The sequence below is a fragment of the Lissotriton helveticus genome, chromosome 7 (assembly GCF_964261635.1).
Source record: "Lissotriton helveticus chromosome 7, aLisHel1.1, whole genome shotgun sequence".
NCBI lineage: Eukaryota > Metazoa > Chordata > Amphibia > Caudata > Salamandridae > Lissotriton > Lissotriton helveticus.
Genome location: NC_136068.1, coordinates 177,367,548 through 177,388,963, shown reverse-complemented (window position 1 = coordinate 177,388,963; position 21,416 = coordinate 177,367,548). Strand labels below are relative to the sequence as shown.

General features: G+C 44.2%; 1 protein-coding gene across 1 annotated transcript in view; it reads right to left on the bottom strand.

Annotated features, from left to right (window-relative positions):
- DDX27 (DEAD-box helicase 27) overlaps positions 1–21,416 on the bottom strand; it is a 238,087-nt gene that overhangs the window by 93,626 nt on the left and 123,045 nt on the right. The window contains exons 9-11 of the mRNA XM_078651885.1: positions 15,509–15,659; positions 4,665–4,764; positions 1,640–1,781 (exon numbers count right to left, since the gene is read on the bottom strand). Coding sequence (XP_078508011.1) covers positions 1,640–1,781; positions 4,665–4,764; positions 15,509–15,659 — 393 coding nt within the window. The remainder of the gene's footprint in view (positions 1–1,639; positions 1,782–4,664; positions 4,765–15,508; positions 15,660–21,416) is intronic.

Below are 21,416 nucleotides of genomic sequence, written 5' to 3'. Positions count from 1 at the left end.
GGTGTCAGGTTCTTGAACAAGTTCATCAAAATCAACCATTCAGGATGCTTTTTCTCCACGAGATCCTCCTTTTGACAGATACGGGAGACTACCTATCCTCCCTCGATCTACTGGATGCATATTTCCACATTCCCATACATCCCAAACATATTTCTCAAGTTGGAGCAGGGTGAAAATATCAATTCAAGGTGCCACCATTCGGGTTGAAGTCAGCCCTCAGAGTCTTCACCAAGAGCATGGCCCCGGTGGCAGCTTTTCAACTGTGTTCAGTACCAGTACGATTGGTTTGTCAAAGCTCCGTCCTTCCAAGTAAGCCAAGAAATGCAAGCAAGTCTGCCAGCAACTGTTTCAGTCTCTACGTCTCTGCCTCAACGAGGAAAAATAATCTCTCATCCCCTCCAAGTCACTGGTTCTTCTTGGCACGATCCTCGACACACAGCTCTCAAAGGCCTTTCCCTCAGAAGAAAGGATTTCACGCCTCCAGAAGACAGCAGGTATGCTGTCTTCAAGAATGTCAGTTTCTGGAAGGACATACTAATCCATGCTAGGGATGATTTCTTCCTGCATCCCGTGGATCCCACATTGTCGCTTTCACATAACGTTCCTGCAGGAGCAGCTCGTGGCGCAGTCTACTCAATCTCAGGAATCATTCTACGACATAATTTCTATAAACTCAGAAATTATCTTGGCAATGTTTTCGTTGAAGGTCAAGGACAACATCTCTCTGGGTCTCTTCTTCCACCAGACAACACCACAGGTTGTGATGACTTTGGATGCCCACCTTCTGGATCTAGAGATTCACGGCAAATGGTCCAAACAGCATGCTTTGTACCACATAAATCTTTTGGAGTTAAAGGCGGCGTTTTGTGGCATCCAAGTCTTCCTCCCAAGGATTCACGGATCTTGTTTCTAATGCATGGATCTTAAATAGATTCACCTTTTTCCCTAAGGGGTGATGATGCAAAATAGAAATGGGTGCAACAATTCCTAGCTGGAGAACAGGAGGTGAAAGGGGAAACACGATGTAGATACATTTAAAAAAAGAAAAGAGTAAGAGAAATATAAATATAAAAAGGGGAAAGAAGAGTATGGGCTAGATATGACGAAACCTGTGAGAATAAGACTGTGTTATTCTTCACCAGGCACATTGTCTTTGAATCCTTCTCTAGAACACCATCACCAGACCAGACTAACATAACCTCCAATACCCTCTCCCATGAAGCCAGAGCAGTCTACCACTACAACACTCAGCTTCAATCCCAAATATTTTTCTGGTACCAACTCCTCTTGAACCACCTCAATTGACATATTCTTGTTCCTAGAGCCACCCCTAGCATACTCTCCCATCTGGCAGCAGATTTATCACTACTCCAAATGTCTTCAAGAATAACTCAACAACGTACCTCCTATGAATCGAACTACCATGCTGTTGAGTCACCACCCCGCCACCCTATTGACTTATGGATATTGTTTTGTCTCTATACCAACTTACAGCACTAAGAAGGATGATGTTCAAACATCCTACATGGACCCTATGGACTGCCCGTTTCCACCACTTCTAGCTGAGACGACATACACAATTTCTGACTGACATAGTTCAACAAATTAAATCCACAAAATACTAAAGTGCATGACTTACCTGATACAACAGCCTCTCTGTCCCCCTCCCTATTGGGGCGGATCCGGATAAACTCCTGACGCAAAAAGGGTGCAACGTCTGTGTTGCTGTTCACAAAAATACGTATTGGGTTCTTCAGGGAAACAGAAGCCAAATCTTTTACCTGTCATATGAACAATCAAAGATCAGAGCTGCATTAATGTGTAGTCACAGATGAACAGTTCTGACATATATGTGAACAAGAATACATCCTTTGCTGGTAAGTATGTCTTATTAGGGAATCATTCATTAGAGTTCAGATACAGCTCCCGGTCAAGAGTATGTCACATGAAAACTACAAGGCTACCAACAAACCACAGTGAAGATTTTTTTTACATCTGACATAGGTAAATTATGAGCTTTATTTAAGGACATCAAACTCATAGCCAGCAACAAGCTAGATATCAGGATACACGCATAACAAGTACAGAATGAACGTGTAAACCAGAATTACAAAGGGTAAGAATTAAACAAGACTGACATTATGATCAACATGTAACTGCAATGTAAATTTCTCATTCAAAACCTAACTAATATTCATAAATACAGACTATTCCATATGAGTGCAGCATGCCAGAACACACTAAGAGTTAACACTTTTTAAAGACCAACTATTAAAAGGATTTTTGTAATAACATGAAAGCTGCAACTAGGTTACGGCCTTTCCTAAACATGTATTTATAAAGCCAATAGGCTTCGCTATTTTAATGCCGACACAGAGCTAGTGGCTTTGCCAATGCTCACTGGGTTAGGAACTATTTGGCTGCACATGAGTGTGAACCCATGGTGCATATGGAATTTTTTTTTTCAAGGTTAAAAAAAATAAATTGTTGTAAAGTATTTTTCGAGAGACTTCATATTAGTCATAATTAGCATGATAAAGGAATAACAGAATTAACATTTAATTTTATGCACACAGTATTAACAGTGTGTTGCACATTATTTGGGTTTATTAACCAGCTATGCTAACACACCAAATGTGGAATATTTGTTTTCGAGTTTAAAACGAAAGTTATCCAGAAAAGCATCCAAGGTCACTGAAGCTGTGAGAGCCTGGGACTTCAGCCAATGTTTTTGAAACTAAAGTATACAATAAAGATACAGTGGGTGGAATGCTTGAATTAATCTCAGCAACTGGTGATCACTCGGGGCGCATCCCAGTCCTTTGTTATTTTGCACACCATGCCACCTCAGCTTGGCCCCAGCCATATATATGCAAATCAGTCTTGACCCAGTCCAGCCTGAACTGCCAGACCTGGTCCTCCGTGAACCAGAACACAAGCAACCAAGGACCGGGGTTGCCCTAGTTACCTCTCCTCAGCCAGGTATAGCTTGGTTCCAGTGCCACAATGTGCATGGAACCCACATCTTGGCAAACCAGTCCCACTGCGGGTGGTACACTAAAGTATAGACAAGCATCTGCAATGCAATCGGTCTTGCCGTTGGACCTTATAAGTATTTAGCTATGCAGCACATTAGCCTGGGTGCTGAAACATCTACTGTTCTTTAACATGGAGGGAAAGTAAGGAACAAACTGCATGACACGCCGGGTATAGGAACACATGGAGAGAAATATTGCCTTTCAGAGGAAAATGTTGTAGTCCAAAGCTCGGTTTTTAATATAAAATCGAGGCCTTCGGTGTTCATATCACTGAAAATTCAAGATTTGAAAAAATATTATTGTTGATAGGTGCTCATGGAAGACAATTTCTATGGACTGGAATCTAAAGAATGCTAAAGTGAGTCTGGTATTTTACTGACCTCTGCTGGTCATTGTCTAGCAAGACAGTTGAATAGAGGCAGTTGAACAGAAAAAAAGTCCCTAAGCAGAAGCAGACGGGTGATCTCCAGAGCCCACAAAGTACATACACATAAGTATATACACGAGGTCTCGAATGTTTAACCTAAAAAGCGTCCAAAGGCCCAGTAAACAATCACCTGGCAGGCTGACAGCAAGGACAGCCCCTCTACTTGCAGTGTCTAATCCCCAGTTCATTCTTTTCTTGAGCTCTGCTTTGCCATTTCCTTGGTTTTACCACTTTCACTTGCATGGGATGAGGCTGGATTTGTATTACATTTTTCTGATTATTATTGAAGGTCCATGGCTGGAGGAGTAAAAGTTCATATTAATCCTAGTTCTCCGTCAAGGATTCGTTCAATGAATTTATGGACACTCACCTCTCTGGTATAGCCAGTGGAATGGAGACACTGCTGAAGTTTAAGAAAGTATTGGATGCACTAAGCTGCATTTGAACTGGCTTGCGACTATTACTACAATACATTCTGGAAACAAACACATGGAGGTTTAACTAACTAGATGGTGTTGAGTTGCTTACCTGTCTAGGTATTATATAATATTTAGAGAGAAACAAGCAGGAAAAGATCATTTAATACAATTCTCAGTCTATACATTATTCTTAGATTCCCAATACAAGCAGAGATATTCTGTGTTTATGAATTCAACAAAGATACCCATTATGAAGACCTACGATTACATGAACTCCATTTGGGAAATCACGAATATGGCACTGGACAATTACAAGAGGAGATGTGATGTACAAGCCTGACATCAGGTTTACAAACACAATTGTACCAGTTTGTAGTCAGGGATACAAATCTCACAGATGGAGTACAAATATGAATGAGGTGTATGGTGCCCGAAATACGGTAGAAGCCTATGAGGAGGGGGTACTTTCCCACTTGTGAGGTACAGCTCCAATCAGGGATAGGCAAGGTACAAGCATGTCTTCAGATACACAGTGCCACAGTAAGGTACACATCACTGATTCAGTTTATGGTGACATAGGTGATATGGTAGCCTGTGATTCAGAAGGAATCCATCACCTAAGATATTAATCCTGTATCTGTTCCTGAATGTTCTATGAATAATGTTCTGAATGAATCTATGAGATTTTGATAGTTGCTTCCGTCGCTCATCTTTCCTCCCTGTATGTAGTTTGGAACAGCCATAGTGCAAGAGAACAGGAAACGGGCACCAGCAGATTACCTCATCAGTCATGGTGGCTGAAAACAGCATGGTTTGGCGCTGGTGGGAACAGAGGCGTATAATTTCCTTCATCTGTTCTTCGAAGTACTCATCCAACATCCTGAAATGAAAGAATTAGATTTAGATGTATAAACCCCAGAGCGAGAGACTGCAGGTGAAAATATAAATAGTAAAAAGAGACAGAAGGCACAAAATATGCATATAGATATAAAGGAAGGTAGCTAGAGAAACCACAGACAGGGTAATGAAAAAATGTTTACTCAACTCCTGTACTCATCACTTATGCCTATTTTAGTTGGGACTTCCTTTCCCTTAAAAAATGTGTATCAGAGGAACATGTTTTAGTGCCAAAAACAAACTCTAAGCTTGTGGATGGATACCCTTATGCCCAGGTACTTCCTTTTAACCTCCAGCTCAGCCTGCACCACTTCCTTTTCTCCAAAGTCCTAAAATGAAAACAGCAAAAACGCAGAGCACAGCAGAAAATGGCAACTATCCACCCAAGAAAAGATTGAGATTTGCTGCTGTCTTAGAGCACTGAAATATTTCCAATAGAAAATGTTCAAAGAGAATCTAAGGTTATTTGTCTGTTGGCATCGAAGATGCAGAGAAGGACTTCTTGATATTCTGGAGCATTTTCATTATTTCATCAAAGTAAAAAATGACAGTCATTTGATTAGCTCAAGTAGTGATTCAGTTGTTTAAGACAGCTAGGGATCCAAGTTTGCCCAGGAGACAAAATATTGCTTTCAGTGGACTTTGTGAAATTATGCAATGATTCTATTTTTTTATGAGACTTATCAGATAGGTATTGCTGGGGAGAGGTGGGGGGGAGTAGAGGTATACATTTCTGTTTCATGCTTAGATGTCGACATAGAAAAGAAAAGTACATGTCAATTAACAGCGTTTATTATTTTTGGTGGAGATTTGAAATTGGCGTGGTGTGCCAGGACACTGGATTTTAAGTACAGCAATTGGGCCAAGGACCAGAGGGACGTTTGACGCCATGAGCAAAGTCTTACAGAACAAGGGGAGAGAGGTCGAGACCACTCTGTACTCTATACTTTATAGCAACAATGGTCTATGTGGCTATTAGAGCCATTAAGGCTAGTGAAGGGATCCATAAGCCCTGAGGAATGCCCCAGACCTGCTAGGCTATTGGCAGATAGGAGACTGGTTTGAGCCATAATCCTCTGTATACTCGCTCGTTTTTGGTTTTAGATATACCCAGGGTCCTCACCAATAAAGGTGAAATACAGAGGCACTCGGAGGTATTATAAGATAGTATGGATCCTGCCTTGTCCAGTAATTTGTATCTAAGAACTCCCTCCTTTCTTTAAGTCTTCCAGGAGGTAGAGTTCGCCCTGGTGGCACTGACCTACCAAAGAGGGGAGAATATTGCGATGATGAAGCTTGACAGTATTAATTATGTGAGGCTTCATAAAGGACGACTTTCCTCATAAGCACGGCAAAAGTCTGTGACGTCCAAAAATTGTGCATTCCTGATGGTTGTTGTAAGATCACGAAACACCACATCTTCTGTCTTTCTCTTGTCTTTTCCGGTGCTACCGCATTCAATTTTGTGTTTTCAGTGATACTCTGGAGGGACGTATGGTGGCCTGCCCCCCACCCCCTTCTCTGTTTATGTGTTAAAGAAAATCCCTTCAAAGCATGAAAATACTGGAAAAGTGAACTCCTGATGCGCTCTTGGCAAAGCCACTCCCCTCTCACCCCCACCCCAGGGGAAGCACTTAAGAGAATCTCACAGGGAGTCGTGTCTGACAGAGGCCAAACAGTTCAGGTTCAGCTGCAACTGGTCCTGCAATTGCAGAAAAAGGGCTCTTCTACCTCGTTGTGTCCATGTGGCTTTAACAGGAGCCATCCTTATAACCAATTATTTGTCCAGAGTACAAGAGGAAGAGTTGGTGCAGTTTTCCACGCTCTTCTCAGACAGCAGGTCAGTCCACTTTTGAGCTTCCACTGGTCCAGGAGTGGGTGCCTAAAGTTTCCACCTTTATGCCTGGCACGAGCTACAGGTGGCAATGGCTCCTGGGCACGCTCTAGCAAATAAGGCACACCTCAAAAAATCATTAAAATGTTACCAGACCGGCAGATAGTGACTTGAAAAATCTACTCAGCCCAACTGTAATGCTCTTGACCCATGAAATCGCTTCAAATTGTGTGATCCTAGGCAACTATTTTATTTTACATAGTCGCCTTTTTCTTTATTCTCACACGAGAGTACCTTCATATATGTGACTTCAGCATACCTGTGGCACAAAAACTCTTTTGTATGAGTTAATAAACTAAACATTTGCTCCAAGCATATTAAGAATCTAGGCCATAAATAACATATACATTACCCCAGACTTGCCTCTTAGTTTGCAAGTAGCATTGTCATCACGGCGGGGGCAGGAACGTTTGTCATTTAATGTTTAAAAACTCATTTTTTATAAATATATTACTAAAGCGTGATGTGGAAGCACACTGTCAATTACAGACAGCACATTTTCCATTGAAAAGGCTGAAAACATTTCCACTGACATGCAGTTTAAAGATAAAACCATATAGCATTCCATTGAGCATACAAGTGATAAATATGGAAATCGGGTTTTAAATAAGATATTCTGATTTGTTCCGACCCTTTTAAAACGTTTGCGTCTAAGCCCTTCAGAATTACCCCCCAAAAATTGCTTTCCTAACATATATGTTGAAATATCTGTACTGTTCATTTACAAGCAATTTAAATAGGAAAAAAAACGGACATCCCACAGCCTTCATTTCACTCTCCCTGTACCACAGCACCAGTGGCGGCTGGTGCATAGGGGCAAAAGGGGCGTTGCCCCACTAGACTCGGGATGAGGGAGCAGCCTCAAATGAAGTGCTCACTGCTCATTGTCGGACTCGAGTCTCGATTCCGAACACAAATCAAAAACAAGCATTTGCAATGCAATAGGTCTCGCATTAGGAAAGTTTGAGCTATTGGTATTGTAAACAACATTTTTTATTAATGTTTTATTTTTGAAAATACCGAAATTAATAGCGTTGTCATTTACAATGCCAATAGTTATAACTTTCGCAAATGTGACACCTATAGCATTTGTAATGCAATATGTGTTGTATTTACGTGACTTACATGTATGGATATTACAAACAACAATGGGTTTTATTTTTTTTTCAATAATTAATACTTAAATGAAAGTTATTATAATTTATAATGGCACTAGCTTAAAGTTTTGTAAATAACTTTTGTGAAGATTATGTTCAGTGTATTTTATTGTGACGAAAATCCAAGAACGGAAGTGAAATATTAACATCTTTTTGTTACATTTGCAATAAAGCTTGAAACATTGAGAGAACATGTGTGAACCTGGTGTTGTTGAATGGTTGCACAGATTGATGCAGTGGTGGCGCTGAGTGATGTTGTGATGGCGAACGAGTGATGCCGTGGTCTTCAGTGATGCTGTGGTAGCGCATAGTGATGTTGTGGTGCCGCCGAGTGATGCTGTGGTGGTGCCAAATAAGGGTAAGCCTGCAATATGTGCACTACCTGGCTCGTTGTCTACAGCAATATTCACGCATATGTTTGAAGTAAACTGTTTAGCCTCCTTCTCCCAGAGTACCTGTTTGCTGCTCAGTAGAGACAGTACACTCCCATTAAAAGCATTGAAGCAGTGCTAAGAAGTGCCGGTACTATTCCTTCCAAATTAAAAAAGTGCAGGTACTGGGTAACTGATAGTGCCTGTCCATTTAAAGCACTGACTGAGAAGCGCATAGAAGCAGTTGCAGGATCTGCGATGAGGCTGAGTGTGTGTTTCATGGCTCAAACACGAAGAAAGAAAAGAAAGCCACCGATAAAGGTAGCATTGCTACGTAACTTCCTCTCCCGCCGAGAACAGCGGAAAGAAAACACAGGCTCCACGGGAGCTTGCAGACCGACGGTGTTTGTCCTAAATGCTTCAAGATGTGCCTCCACGGGGAACATGGACCACAGAGGTGACTCATTAATGAGGAGAAACCAGGAAGTGGAGAGTACATTCCGAACAGATAAGTGAGAGGGTGAAGCGAATAAATACAGAACACAGACGAAAGGAGCGCTTTCCCTTCAGAGAAGGGCATTGTGAAGTATGCTGTAGCACCCGGGAGACAGACAGCAGTTTCAAGTTCTTGGCAGGCATCAATGACAAAATTCAATCTTAAGTGCCAAATAAGGGTAAGTCTGCAATATGTGCACTACCTGAAACCTTCACTCACAAGAAGAAGCGAGAGAAATAAAAAAAAAATCAGTTTAAAATGGAAGGAATTGGACAATACATAGGATCAGAATGAATTATTGTGAGGGGGCAGAAATAACATACTTGGAGCAGACGTGGTCTCATTGTAGATCCGCCATGGCTATGTACAAAGCAAAATAAATAACTGTTATTGTGCCTTCCTAAAGTTATTGAAATTGTAACCCAGATTTTTCGATATCAGCACCCTGAATCACTCTGCACGCAACACGTGGCGCTTTGGAGATCAATCAAAAATAAACGGTTTCACCCAGAGTAGTGACTAAAAATCGTCTGGGGTGGTTAACTTTTGTTCAGCAAGCTCCTGGTTTTTTTTAAAGATATGCACTGGTGATACATATTTCAGGACTGTTTAAATGGTGTAAGTGGTAATGTAGGTGGAGCTCAATTCCTATTTTAAACAAGAATTGTAAATGCAGCGGACATCAAAGGAAGGGTGGCAGGGGAAAAAGGGCATTGCTGTGGGGAGGGCGGAGGAGAAATGCGACACGGCCTGGCGGCCGTGAAAAGTGCGAAATGATCCCTTTCAAGTGAAGCTGCTGGAGGCAGATGGCTGGCTTTCATGTGCACGCGCTTTCAGGTCAATGCGCTTGCGCATTGAGCTTGCTTTTCACGGGCACAGCATGAAATCGCCCGATGTTTAAGCTCTCGTTAAGCCCTTATATTCTCGCAAGCGCATTGACAGGCGAGACCTAAAAAAGCAACAACTATGGCCTCATTGTATATAATGGAAATGGCAAATGCCTCAGTTCTTATGGGAGAGAGTGTGGCGTAACGGGGTAAAGAGCAGCGGACTTTGGAGCGTGGAAATCAAGCATTGGAGTCGCTCAACATCCTGTGATTGGCAAAATGAATATGTCTTTATGTAATGTTACCGGGGCCGTATTACATAAGGTGACCCGGGGGCGCAATGGGCATTTGCGCCCGCTTTGCACGCCCCCAGGGCACTTTGGTATTATAGAAGGGGGTGCAGACGCTTGTGTGTTCCCTTCTATAATACCGATAGCGCTGGCGCACTGGCCCTCCACTGCCACCTTTCCAAAGGCACCAGAAAATTGAGAAATAGTCAATCTTATTTCAGGCCTGTCTGCCCCGACACTGACTTTAACTTGTCTTACAGCGGCTTGGAACTTAAGATCTGCTGATCACAATCTTGTAGCAGTAGAGAATCCACTCTGTGCTGCCCCCAGACCCTGTGTCTTCTACCGCCCTAGCTGCCTGCACTGAAGGTCCCTGCCACCCAATATTAGGGTCATTTGTTCTCTCCAAGCACTTAAAAACGTCCTTAAAATACAACAACTGGAAAGTTACAATAACTGAAACATTCTGTTGTAAACAAGTAAAGTTCCCATCTTCATGCTTTGATAGCCTGTAGATATGCACTGTCATTGCTAGCCTGTAGATATGCACTGTTATCGCTAGCCTGTAGATATGCACTGTTATCGCTAGCCTGTAGATATGCACTGTCATCGGTAGCCTGTAGATATGAAGTGTCATCACTGGCCTGTAATTATGCACTGTCAATGCTAGCCTATATGCACTGTCATCGCTAGCCTGTAGATATGCATTGTCATCGCTAGCCCATAAATATGCATTGTCATCACTAGCCTGTAGATGTGTACTGTCATCGCTAGCCTGTAGATATGCACTGTCATCGCTAGCCTGTAGATATTCACTGTCATCGCTAGCCTGTAGATATGCATTGGCTTCACTAGCCTGTAGATATGCACTGTCATTGCTATCCTGTAGATATGCGCTGTCATCGCTAGCCTGTAGATATGCATTATCATCGCTAGCCTGTAGATATGCACTGTCATCGCTAGCCTGTAGATATGCATTGGCTTCACTAGCCTATAGATATGCACTGTCATCGCTAGCCTGTAGATATGCATTGGCTTCACTAGCCTATAGATATGCGCTGTCATTGCTATCCTGTAGATATGCGCTGTCATCGCTAGCCTGTAGATATGCTCTGTCATCGCTAGCCTGTAGATATGCACTGTCATCGCTAGCCTGTAGATATGCATTGGCTTCACTAGCCTATAGATATGCACTGTCATCGCTAGCCTGTAGATATGCACTGTCATCGCTAGCCTGTAGATATGCGCTGTCATTGCTATCCTGTAGATATGCGCTGTCATCGCTAGCCTGTAGATATGCATTATCATCGCTAGCCTGTAGATATGCACTGTCATCGCTAGCCTGTAGATATGCACTGTCATCACTAGCCTGTAGATATGCTCTGTCATCGCTAGCCTGTAGATATGCACTGTCATCGCTAGCCTGTAGATATGCATTGGCTTCACTAGCCTGTAGATATGCACTGTCATCGCTAGCCTGTAGATATGCATTGGCTTCACTAGCCTGTAGATATGCGCTGTCATTGCTAGCCTGTAGATATGCGCTGTCATCGCTAGCCTGTAGATATGCACTGTCATCGCTAGCCTGTAGATATGCACTGTCATCGCTAGCCTGTAGATATGCTCTGTCATCGCTAGCCTGTAGATATGCACTGTCATCGCTAGCCTGTAGATATGCACTGTCATCGCTAGCCTGTAGATATGCATTGGCTTCACTAGCCTGTAGATATGCACTGTCATCGCTAGCCTGTAGATATGCTCTGTCATCGCTAGCCTGTAGATATGCACTGTCATCGCTAGCCTGTAGATATGCACTGTCATCGCTAGCCTGTAGATATGCATTGGCTTCACAAGCCTGTAGATATGCTCTGTCATCGCTAGCCTGTAGATATGCTCTGTCATCGCTAGCCTGTAGATATGCATTGTCATCGCTAGCCTGTAGAGGAGTACTGTCATCGCTAGCCTGTAGATATGCACTGTCATCGCCTATCACATATCACATAGCAAGCAGGAATGTCTGTCTGCAACTGCTGGACAATGGGCCTATGTATGCAAACAATGGTTTCTTGGCATGTGTGTGCTCAGTACTACATTCTTGCTAGTTATGTACCACCACTGTTGCTATTTACACTCCTCTACAATTAGTACTGCTGCTAATGAAATAAAATATAACAAAGGTCAATCCAACAACTATCCTAACTTACAATATACTTTAAACGTCATGAGCAGTATGCTTTAGGCAACACTGTGACGTTTTACACATAGCAGTCATACTACTAAACCACACTTTTCCGATCAATAGTCGCCATCAAGACGCAAGAAACACACCCACACAGACGGCGGCACATACATGTCTTATTTTTCGACAATCTTATTGTGCTCTGAAGACAAGGAAAGCCAGTTTACATTTTTAAGATCTACAAAAAGAGAGGTATAAAGCTGATACAGAGGGAGCAGCCCCGGAGCGGGACCTGGCTGGGCGTGTGCTGGGCATGCGCGCCCACGAGGTCAAATCTCGGCCAGAAAAAGCTCGTGACAGTCTGCTGTCCACATTCCCCGAAAAGTAACTACATAAGTTGTCTCGCATAGACAGCAAAAGCTTCGCTTTCGTCTAGCGAAACCTAATTATTCGGTTTTCTTGTGTTTTTTTTTTTTTACTAGGAAGGGAGTCGGGACGAGGTCACAGATGGTCAGAGACACCTCCTCCGCATGCGCTGGCCGGGGCGAGGACTATTACTCGCCCTCGAAGCACATGCGAGAGGAGTGATGTCATCCTGAAGGGAGTGGCCAGAGAAAGCGCAGAATAACTGGTTTTGAATGGGGCGCCTAAGCTGGGCCCCAGGCGACTTCAGCAGCGCGCCACTGAAATCAATGGCAAGGGGCAACAACCGGAGCACTCCCTTACCTTTGCGCTAGTCCCAGATTTCCTGATTGGACAGTGGGAGGTGAGGGAGTGGGCTGCGGATTGCGGAAGAGCCCGCCGACCTCTGCACAGCACCCGAGGCAATGGGAAGGAGAGAGGCGGGCTGCGAGCGAGAGAGTTTGAAAGAAGAGTGGAGCTCGGACCAGAATAGGAGAACCGGGCTGGTGGGACCAGCCAGAGGAGAGTTGAGGAGAGTTACTTACTAAGGATGGCGCTCACTGAGCTGAGGCAGCAGGAGACACGCACCGTTGCCGGCAGTGAGGTGGCAGCTCGATAGAGGAGGAGGCTTGTCTTTGCACCACCCAGCAAAGGCTGCAGTGTTACAGTCCACACTGGTAAGTGACTTGTCCATGACGGGATCCTAAATTATACTCTGCAATCTGCATGCCATTGGCAGGCTGTGAGCATCCCAGGATCAGGGACATGTTCTACCCACTTCAGGGTTCTAACAACCCTGACGTCACTGTTGTGCTGTGCGCCAACATTCCCCTGAATAATCACCTTGCACAGCAGCAGAGAGCTGGAGTACACAGTTTAGATACAGGGCCTATACAAGAGAGCAGGGCTCCCCGTCCCCCCCTCAGCAATGTGCTGTGAACGTGAGGGCTGGCAGCTCCTTCTGAGTGAGGCCGGCCCGTCAGAGATCCAGGCTGAAGGCAGGCCTGTCAGGATAATATTTAGCAGTGGTCTTGCTCCTGGAACGAGAAACTTTTTTTTTATACTACAAGTTACGCACTACAAGTAAGCTGAAAGCCAGTGGAGTTGAAGTGTACAACTTCAAATATATATTTGTGTACTATTTCTCTCCATACTACACTATCACTTTACCCCACATTGTTTTCACCTGAAATCAAATATTCGGTTGGTTTGCTTGGTTTTTACATCAAAACCATTTATTGTGATAAAGTGAAATAATGTAAGGTAGATTGGAAGTGCGCTGGAGCAGGACTGTTTTGTGCATATCATAGCGCAGGACAGAATATTGTGCTGGCACTGCTACAGTCATAGATGAATTCTTCTAGTAAAGGCGTGAACACAAACTTAGAATAATATAATATAATGTTGTTGTTGTTACAGGCTGCACTTATATATATATTACCTACTGGCGGTCGCCAGTAGGTATATATAGTTAGGATTTTTTCTCTATGGGATTTTTGAAAATTCTATGTCTAATAACTTTGGCGTTTGTGGACGGAATTGGCTGAAATTTTCAGGAAAATGGAACATTTTGTTTCTGAGCAGCCCCTGAAATTTTGGGGGGGTTTCGTCACAGGGGGGCCGAGAAAAAAGGGGGGTCCCAAAACGTGTTTTTAACATTGAGTTTTCCATAGGGCGGTTGGCCTCACTTTTAGCCCGAACGGCTGAATGGATTTCCACGAAACTTGGCAAAATTGTAGATATTGTTTGCCCGATGTGCCTTTGCTAGGTCTCAAGATATGTGGTCCTGTGACTTTTGAGTAAATTAGGTTTAAAAAAAGATATATATCTAGAGCCCCGCCCCGGTACGCGTACCGGGGAGCGCTTCAGGCGCGCCACGCGACTTGCGCACGGCAAGCTGATTGGTTCTCGGGTGTCTGTAAACATTCGAAACAGTCCGCAGCGGCCGCCATCTTGTGTCTCGGTGGGATTGAGACACAAGAGGTGGCAAGAATCAAAAGGGGGAAATGAGCAAAAGGGGGCAGGGTACACCCCCCTGAACCCCTACTTTTGATGTCATTTGAGATGTTATCAGTGATGTCATCAGTGATGTCACTGACCATGTCATGAATGATGTAATATGTGACATCATCAGCAGTGGATTGCGGGTGCGCGATATATAGTTAGTACAACTAACTATATATGGAATTTCAATGGTTTTGTGTGAGTAAAATAAGGTTTTTTAAATGCTAATTCCTAACTATATATGGTCTATAACCTATGGTTTTTTCAGTGAATTTTCAAGGTTTTGTAAATGCTAATTCCTAACTATATATGGTCTATAACCTATGGTTTTTTCAGTGAATATATATATACACACACACTGTTTTTTAAAATTTTCCGGGGACCCCCATGTACCCTCCTCGTTACAGTTGGCCTCGCTCGCTCGCCACAGGGCACTCATCCCAAACTTTTACGCCCTACCACTTTCAAATGTCACCAGCCACCACTGCCCAGCACATTTGTCAGACAGTTCACTTTACAAAATCCTATAACTGCAGAGAATGAAAAGTAGCCACCAGTCTCTATGATAAAACATGCAGCAATTTGTAAGAAGACATAAGCTGATATTTGACCTCTGTCTTTGAATGCACTGAAAATGTGACAAGATACGATTACACTTAGTGGCTAGTCAAAAGGCATCTGCTAGCAGACCAGAGTTTTTTGATTGGTAGGGAAGGGATGAACAGACTTTGTGAGGTATTTGGGTGGTAGACAGTAAAGTACTTTATGAAGTAGACAAAGCGTTTTGAAATGAGCTACAGGAGGGCATTCAGGGCAGGTGTAGATGGAGTCCACAGTGCATAAAAGAGTTCTATTTAATTGAAAAGTGGTGCAGCTCAATCTCCATTATGGTGGTAAATTGTTCTCCGGGCACGTATTTGAAACTCGCTATCATTTTACCATTCCTCTAAATCCAGTGGCAGCATATTCCAACAATCTCTGAAATATCATCTCCAAAGGAGTACTCAATCTGTTTAAGTGCCCTTACATTTCCACGTTATCATTCTCCATCTACTCCTAGAGCCCAAAAGCCCCGACGCTTTAGGCAATCCATAAATTCTTCCTTACCTGTCCGCTTCATCGAGGATCAGCACCTCAATGCTGCCCAGGTTGAAGGATGGGCAATTATGCAAGTGGTCAATGAGACGACCAGGCGTGGCAATAAGAACGTCCGGGCCACCACGCAGAGCAGCCTCTTGTGACTTTACATCCAACCCTCCTGTAGAAAGAATAAACACAAACCATCAGCAATGCAAATCACTCCAACAGCAAACCAGAGACGAGGGAAGCACATTACAGTGTGAAAGAATGTAGGACAACAAAGGAAGACTGATCACAACAAAGCGCAGATTTGCAGATAGGTTTGTGGGCTGCGGAAACCACAGTCCCTTGTCTGACCAGATGTGAACCCATTTGCACATCCCAGCCTGCAAGTACATTTCAGTCCAACCTCTAAATGTGTGTTCCTGGTGAGATGGTCAAGTTTCACAGACCTATTCCCTTTACTCTTTGTTGTTATCATCTCCCTGATAATGGGAACAGACGTGAGCTTCACTTGGTAGCCAACACACATAACACCCTGACTAGTCGGGACTTGTCTAAATGGGGGCTAAAATATGGAAGCCCATGAAATCTGGGTAGTAAGTGGCAGAACTGTTTCAGGTCAAAAGTGAGTATCTAAGGTAACCAATGGCACAGATCCTAGTTGGAAGCTGGCTCTTTAGGCGATATACCAATAATTGGTTATATTGTGTAAAGAGTTCAGAAATTCCCTCCGAAGTGTACAAGAGTTCAATGTAAACCAAAAGTGCTCTATTTGTGGTAGTGTGGTCGAGCAGCCTTAGGCCTAACACAGAGAAGTGTAAGACATTTGTTATACACACAGTGACTAATAAACGACAAACTACTCAAAAAGGAGATTCACACAAATGTTACAAAAATAAGCTTCTTTAAATATTTATTTTAAGACCAAGATGTGCGTTGAAAGATAAGTATGTTTTTCAATAAAAATTGTTTTCACTTTAAAAAGTGGACACTTAGTGCAATTTTTCAGTTCAGCAATGTTAACCTATGGGAGGAAAACAAGAATGAAGTTTTGCAGGTAAGTACATAACTTACAGATCCAGTCTTCAAGGTTTCAGTCCAACACCAGGCAAGTTTTAAATTAGTACCAGGAGTGCACCAACAGTGGCGACCAGGTGCAGAGGTCAAAATCAGGATTGGGCTGCCAATGTTAATCAAAGGAGACTGGAGGTGATCGAAGTTGCGATGCTCATGGGTAAGTAAAGCGATGTCAGGGGTCGATCTCCTGGAGTTAAGGTAAGCACAGTGGGAGGGCACAAGGCAGCACCAAACTTACACCGCCAGAGGCACAGGGGCAGCCAGGTGCTGAGTGTTAACATAGCATCAGGTGCCAAATTCATTCAATGGGGAGATCGGTTTTGAAAAACGGTGTAGGCTCGGGCCAGGAGGCCAACGAAGAAAGCCCACAACTGCCCAGGTAAGTTCTGATGCTAGGGGATGTAGGGACACCATTGGTCAAGCTCCGCAAAGCCCATGTGCACTGGGGTGTCCTTTTGAGTAGGGAACACCTTACCGGGCAGGTCAGGGTAAGGGGGAGTCTTCGAACTGAGGCTGCAGGGGTCAAAGTAGACTCAGGCAGGTGACCGCAAACGGTGGACTCTGGCTCAGAATCGATTGGGAACCTAAGCAGGACAGGTGGGCCACATGGCCTCAGGCCATGGGAGTCGGGGCAGAGGTGGGTCAAGAAGCAGTTTCGCAGTGCTTTATGGCAGGGCTCTTTGGTTTTAAAGTTGGTTTCTTCTTGGACAGGGCCACTGTCCACACAAGTTTCTTTATCTTTATAGAAGGCAGGCAGTCCTCACAGGGTTTGGAAGTTGCTGGGCCAGCAGGACAAGTACATTTTTGTAGCAAGGGCGAAAGGCAGCAGACAGGTCAGCAAGGATGGCACTAAAAAAGCAGATTCTGCCATCCTGAGAGAAGAAGATGAACATGAAGAGTTGCACAGAGCAAGAACAGAAGACTCAGCAACTGACTTGGCGTCAACCCTTCCGGCCTGCCTGCTGACTTCGACCATTGCACTGAAAGACGACTTGTCCTGCAGCTGCTGCGTTTCAAAAGCCTGGGAGACCAGCCAGCACTATACCCAGGAATCGAGAACTCTCAGGAAGCAGAGTGACTGCTTCCTTGCATCTTTCAGGCATCCAAAGAGACCTGAGAAGGCTCCAAGATAGCCAAGGACACCACTGCACCGGTCCCTCCAAGTTCGAGTTGAAGTGGGCAAACGGTGCTAGCATGGTCCTCCAGCCCTCCAGAGATGTAGTCCACTGTGGTTTCACCACTCGTGAATTTTTCAACATCACCTGCAGCCTCTGTTCGCAGGCCCCCTCTACCACAACTGCTACCAATAAGGAAAACCCTACACCTTAAGACACCACTGCACCCGTCGCCCCTGGCCTGTGGAGAAAAGGACCAAAGGTGTTCCTACGTACCCGAGCACCGTGAGGCCAAAGCCCCCCGGTTGGTTCATCCTGACTGGCCTCCCAGTCAATGTTCCCTCTAATTTTTTTCCTCTGTGTGCGGCAGTGGAGGGTCTCTGTGCGCTGCAACCATGGCTATTTGCGCCAGGAACCAAACATCACGTGTCTGCGGCGCCAAATGCCACTCGTTTTTGGTGCCCTTCTGCCCTCTGTCCCACTCGTTTTTTGTGCCCTTCTGTCCTCTGTCCCACTCGTTTTTTGTGCCTTTCTGCCCTCTGTCCCACTAGTTTTTGGTGCCCTTCTGCCCTCTGTCCCATTCGTTTTTGGTGCCCTTCTGCCCTCTGTCCCACTCATTTTTGTTGCCCTTCTGCCCTCTGTCCCACTCGTTTTTGGTGCCCTTTTGCCCTCTGTCCCACTCGTTTTTTGCCTTTCTGCCCTCTGTCCCACTCGTTTTTGGTGCGCTTTTTCGCCCTCTCCCACTCGTTTTTTTGGCTTTCGGCCCTCTGTCCCACTCGTTTTGGTGCCCTTCTGCCCTCTGTCCCACTCGTTTTTGGTGCCCTTCTGCCCTCTGTCCCACTTGTTTTTGGTGCCCTTCTGCCCTCTGTCCTACTCGTTTTGGTACCCTTCTGCCCTCTGTCCCACTCGTTTTGTCCCTTTCTGTCCTGTGTTCCACTCGTTTTTCCCTTCTTTTTGGTGCCCTTCTGCCCTCTGTCCCACTCGTTTTTATGCCTTTCTGCCCTCTGTCCCACTCGTTTTTGGTGCCCTTTTGCCCTCTGTCCCACTCGTTTTTTTGTCTTTCGGCCCTCTGTCCCACTCGTTTTGGTGCCCTTCTGCCCTCTGTCCCACTCCGATACTAGTAGCATAAAACAGAGGCAACTAAATGGAAACAAAACCCCTGTGTTATTATCAGTATGTATGTATGTAGGTTAGGTAGGATTCCATTAATGTAGCAATTATTAGCGCTGCAAGGCTGGCTGTCACACAACAAGATCATGTTATAATGGAGCCTAAGTTGCCAACATTGGCACATGGTGTAAATGTGCTGGTTTCCACACTGGATTTCATCTCTACACATACCGTGAGATTTTGCTGATGTTTTTTTTTAGTTTTCGTGGTTGTTTTTACTCAGGGCGCCACTCAGCACGGGCAGCATTGTTTGGCAGAGCAGCGCGCTCTTCACAGGCACGCCCTTCCCTGTTAGTGCACTTCTTAGAGTGTCTTGTTGCTCAAATGGGTGTCATTTTTGATATTTATATGTTTCTCCATATGTTTCATGCTTGATTTTTGCTTCCGATAAAGTGTCACTCATAGTTGTTGAAATGTCACTCGAAATTACAATGAAATTATGAAAATGTCACATATAGCAATTTGAAACCTTGGCAGCTATGCTGTGGCCTTTTGTTTAAGTATTGCTGTTAATCAGAGCCCCTTCACAGGCTATGATTAACAGCAATACTTAAACACAAGGCCAGGGTCTGCCCCGCTCTTTCCTAACAAAAGCGTAGGCAGTTTCCAAACACACGCTGTGTCTGGAAACTGTCTACTCTTTTGTTAGGAAAGCGTGGGGAAGACTCTGGCCTTTTGTTTAAGTATTACTGTTAATTGGAGCCTGTGAAGGGGCTCTGATTAACATCAAAAGGCCAGAGTCTGCCCCGCCCTCCCTCATAGCCGCAAGCGCCATAAGCCCTCCTCCCACCTCCTTACCTGCACGCCTCACGACCGCTCCGCTGCATTCGCGCCGCTCGGCTTCTTTCAAAGCGGCCGGCGGCACGACGTCCTGACCGTGTGCGCGCGCCACGCGAGGTGGTGCGCGGTGAGGTCAGGAGCGATGTGCGCGCGCCTTAGAGGGAACGGTGCTCCCAGTCCAAGCCTGCAGCCTCTTTATGCAAAGACCAATCCCCTTACACTTATATTGGACACCCAATGCTGTTTTGCACCCCTGCACCTGGCAGCCCTAATGCCGCTGGTGGTATTTTGCTGGTGCTGCCTTGAACCTTGCCCGCCCCTCACCTCAAGTCCAGGAGATTGGTCCTATAAGTCGCAGTACTGTACCTGAATGCTGCACTTGCTCTTCCTCACATAGGATAACATTGCAGCTCCTGAAAAATGCACTAAGTGTCGACTTTTTAAATGCTAAAGTATTTCTATTGAAAGAAGTACTTATATGATCGTATTGATTCTGGTGCCTAATTATGTATAAAGATGTGTTATTTTTATAAATTGGTGTGGATTTCCCTATTGAGTCGTGTGCATCATGTATTGACTATTGTGTGTGTGAACCTAGGTGGACTGTGTCCCTAATCGGACACCGGAGACCCAAAGGGGTTCAACAAAAAGAAAAGAAAAAAAAAAAGAAAAAAACACCATCACAAAACACCAGGTCCAGGAGAACCTTTGCTGGAAGAGGACTTCCGTTTTTTGGGCGATGAGGATTTGGAAGAGGTTTAACTTTAGGGGAAAAACCTTTTATTCTTCTATTCGTTTTTAGTGGCTGGAGGGGGGAATTTTGTTCCACCCATTGATACAAATGCGAGACTCATGGATCTGAGTTGGGCACAAAGTATCAACACCTGTATCACATTTGCTAACATTTAAAGCGCTTAGCAACTGTTTGGCTCCTGTTGAGAAGCAGACCTAGAGCACCTTCTAAGACCCCAGAGACAAACTGAAACATGCCCAATAGGATTACGCTGACAATAGGGTGAATGATAATATAAATCTAGCACCAAGCTCTAAAGAGCTGCAATAACGCTTGATGTTATATATAAACCCCTGAAGATGCTTTTATTTTTTTGCATACATTCACTTTTTAACTAAACTATTTACTTACCCACTAGATAAAGGATACTTTCTTTTTTGATTAAGTAAATCACTGACAGGACACTGATATTATTTTGTTTGATTTACAATATAGTATTGAATCTAGGTTTTCAAACGCCCTCCATCTCCTGAAGACTGCCCATCATAACCTTGTGGGAGACATGTACCTCAACAAGGCAACTAGGCCATCTAACTGATGAACGGCAATTGTTGTGGCGCTGGGACCCTAGAGTTAAACATTAGTATTTGCAAAGGAGAATACCCAGTAACAAACTACGATCTAAGATCCCAATAAAAGGCACCCCAGGTATAAAAATTAATTTCTATTCCTTGAGATAAGTTTGTCCTTCGTAGCCATGCAATTTCTGTCACCCGCACTTCTCTTCCCTTTTTCAAAAGAGCAGTTCAAACATGAATGGCAAAATAACCTAGTTTGCTAAGGGTTTCCACATAATTATGGCTCTGCCATATTTGCCACATAATTCATCATCTGCTGCATAAGCTGATGATTTTAACTAAAAAGATTGTGGCTCAAAAAGATCAAAAGTTAAAAAAAAATGTGACTTGTGCTCCTGTGAAGAAGAGGGCCCTTTGCAAAGGTTGACTGGTCGCCTTTTTCACTGTTGCATTTGTATGTTAACTGGTACTAATGAGGC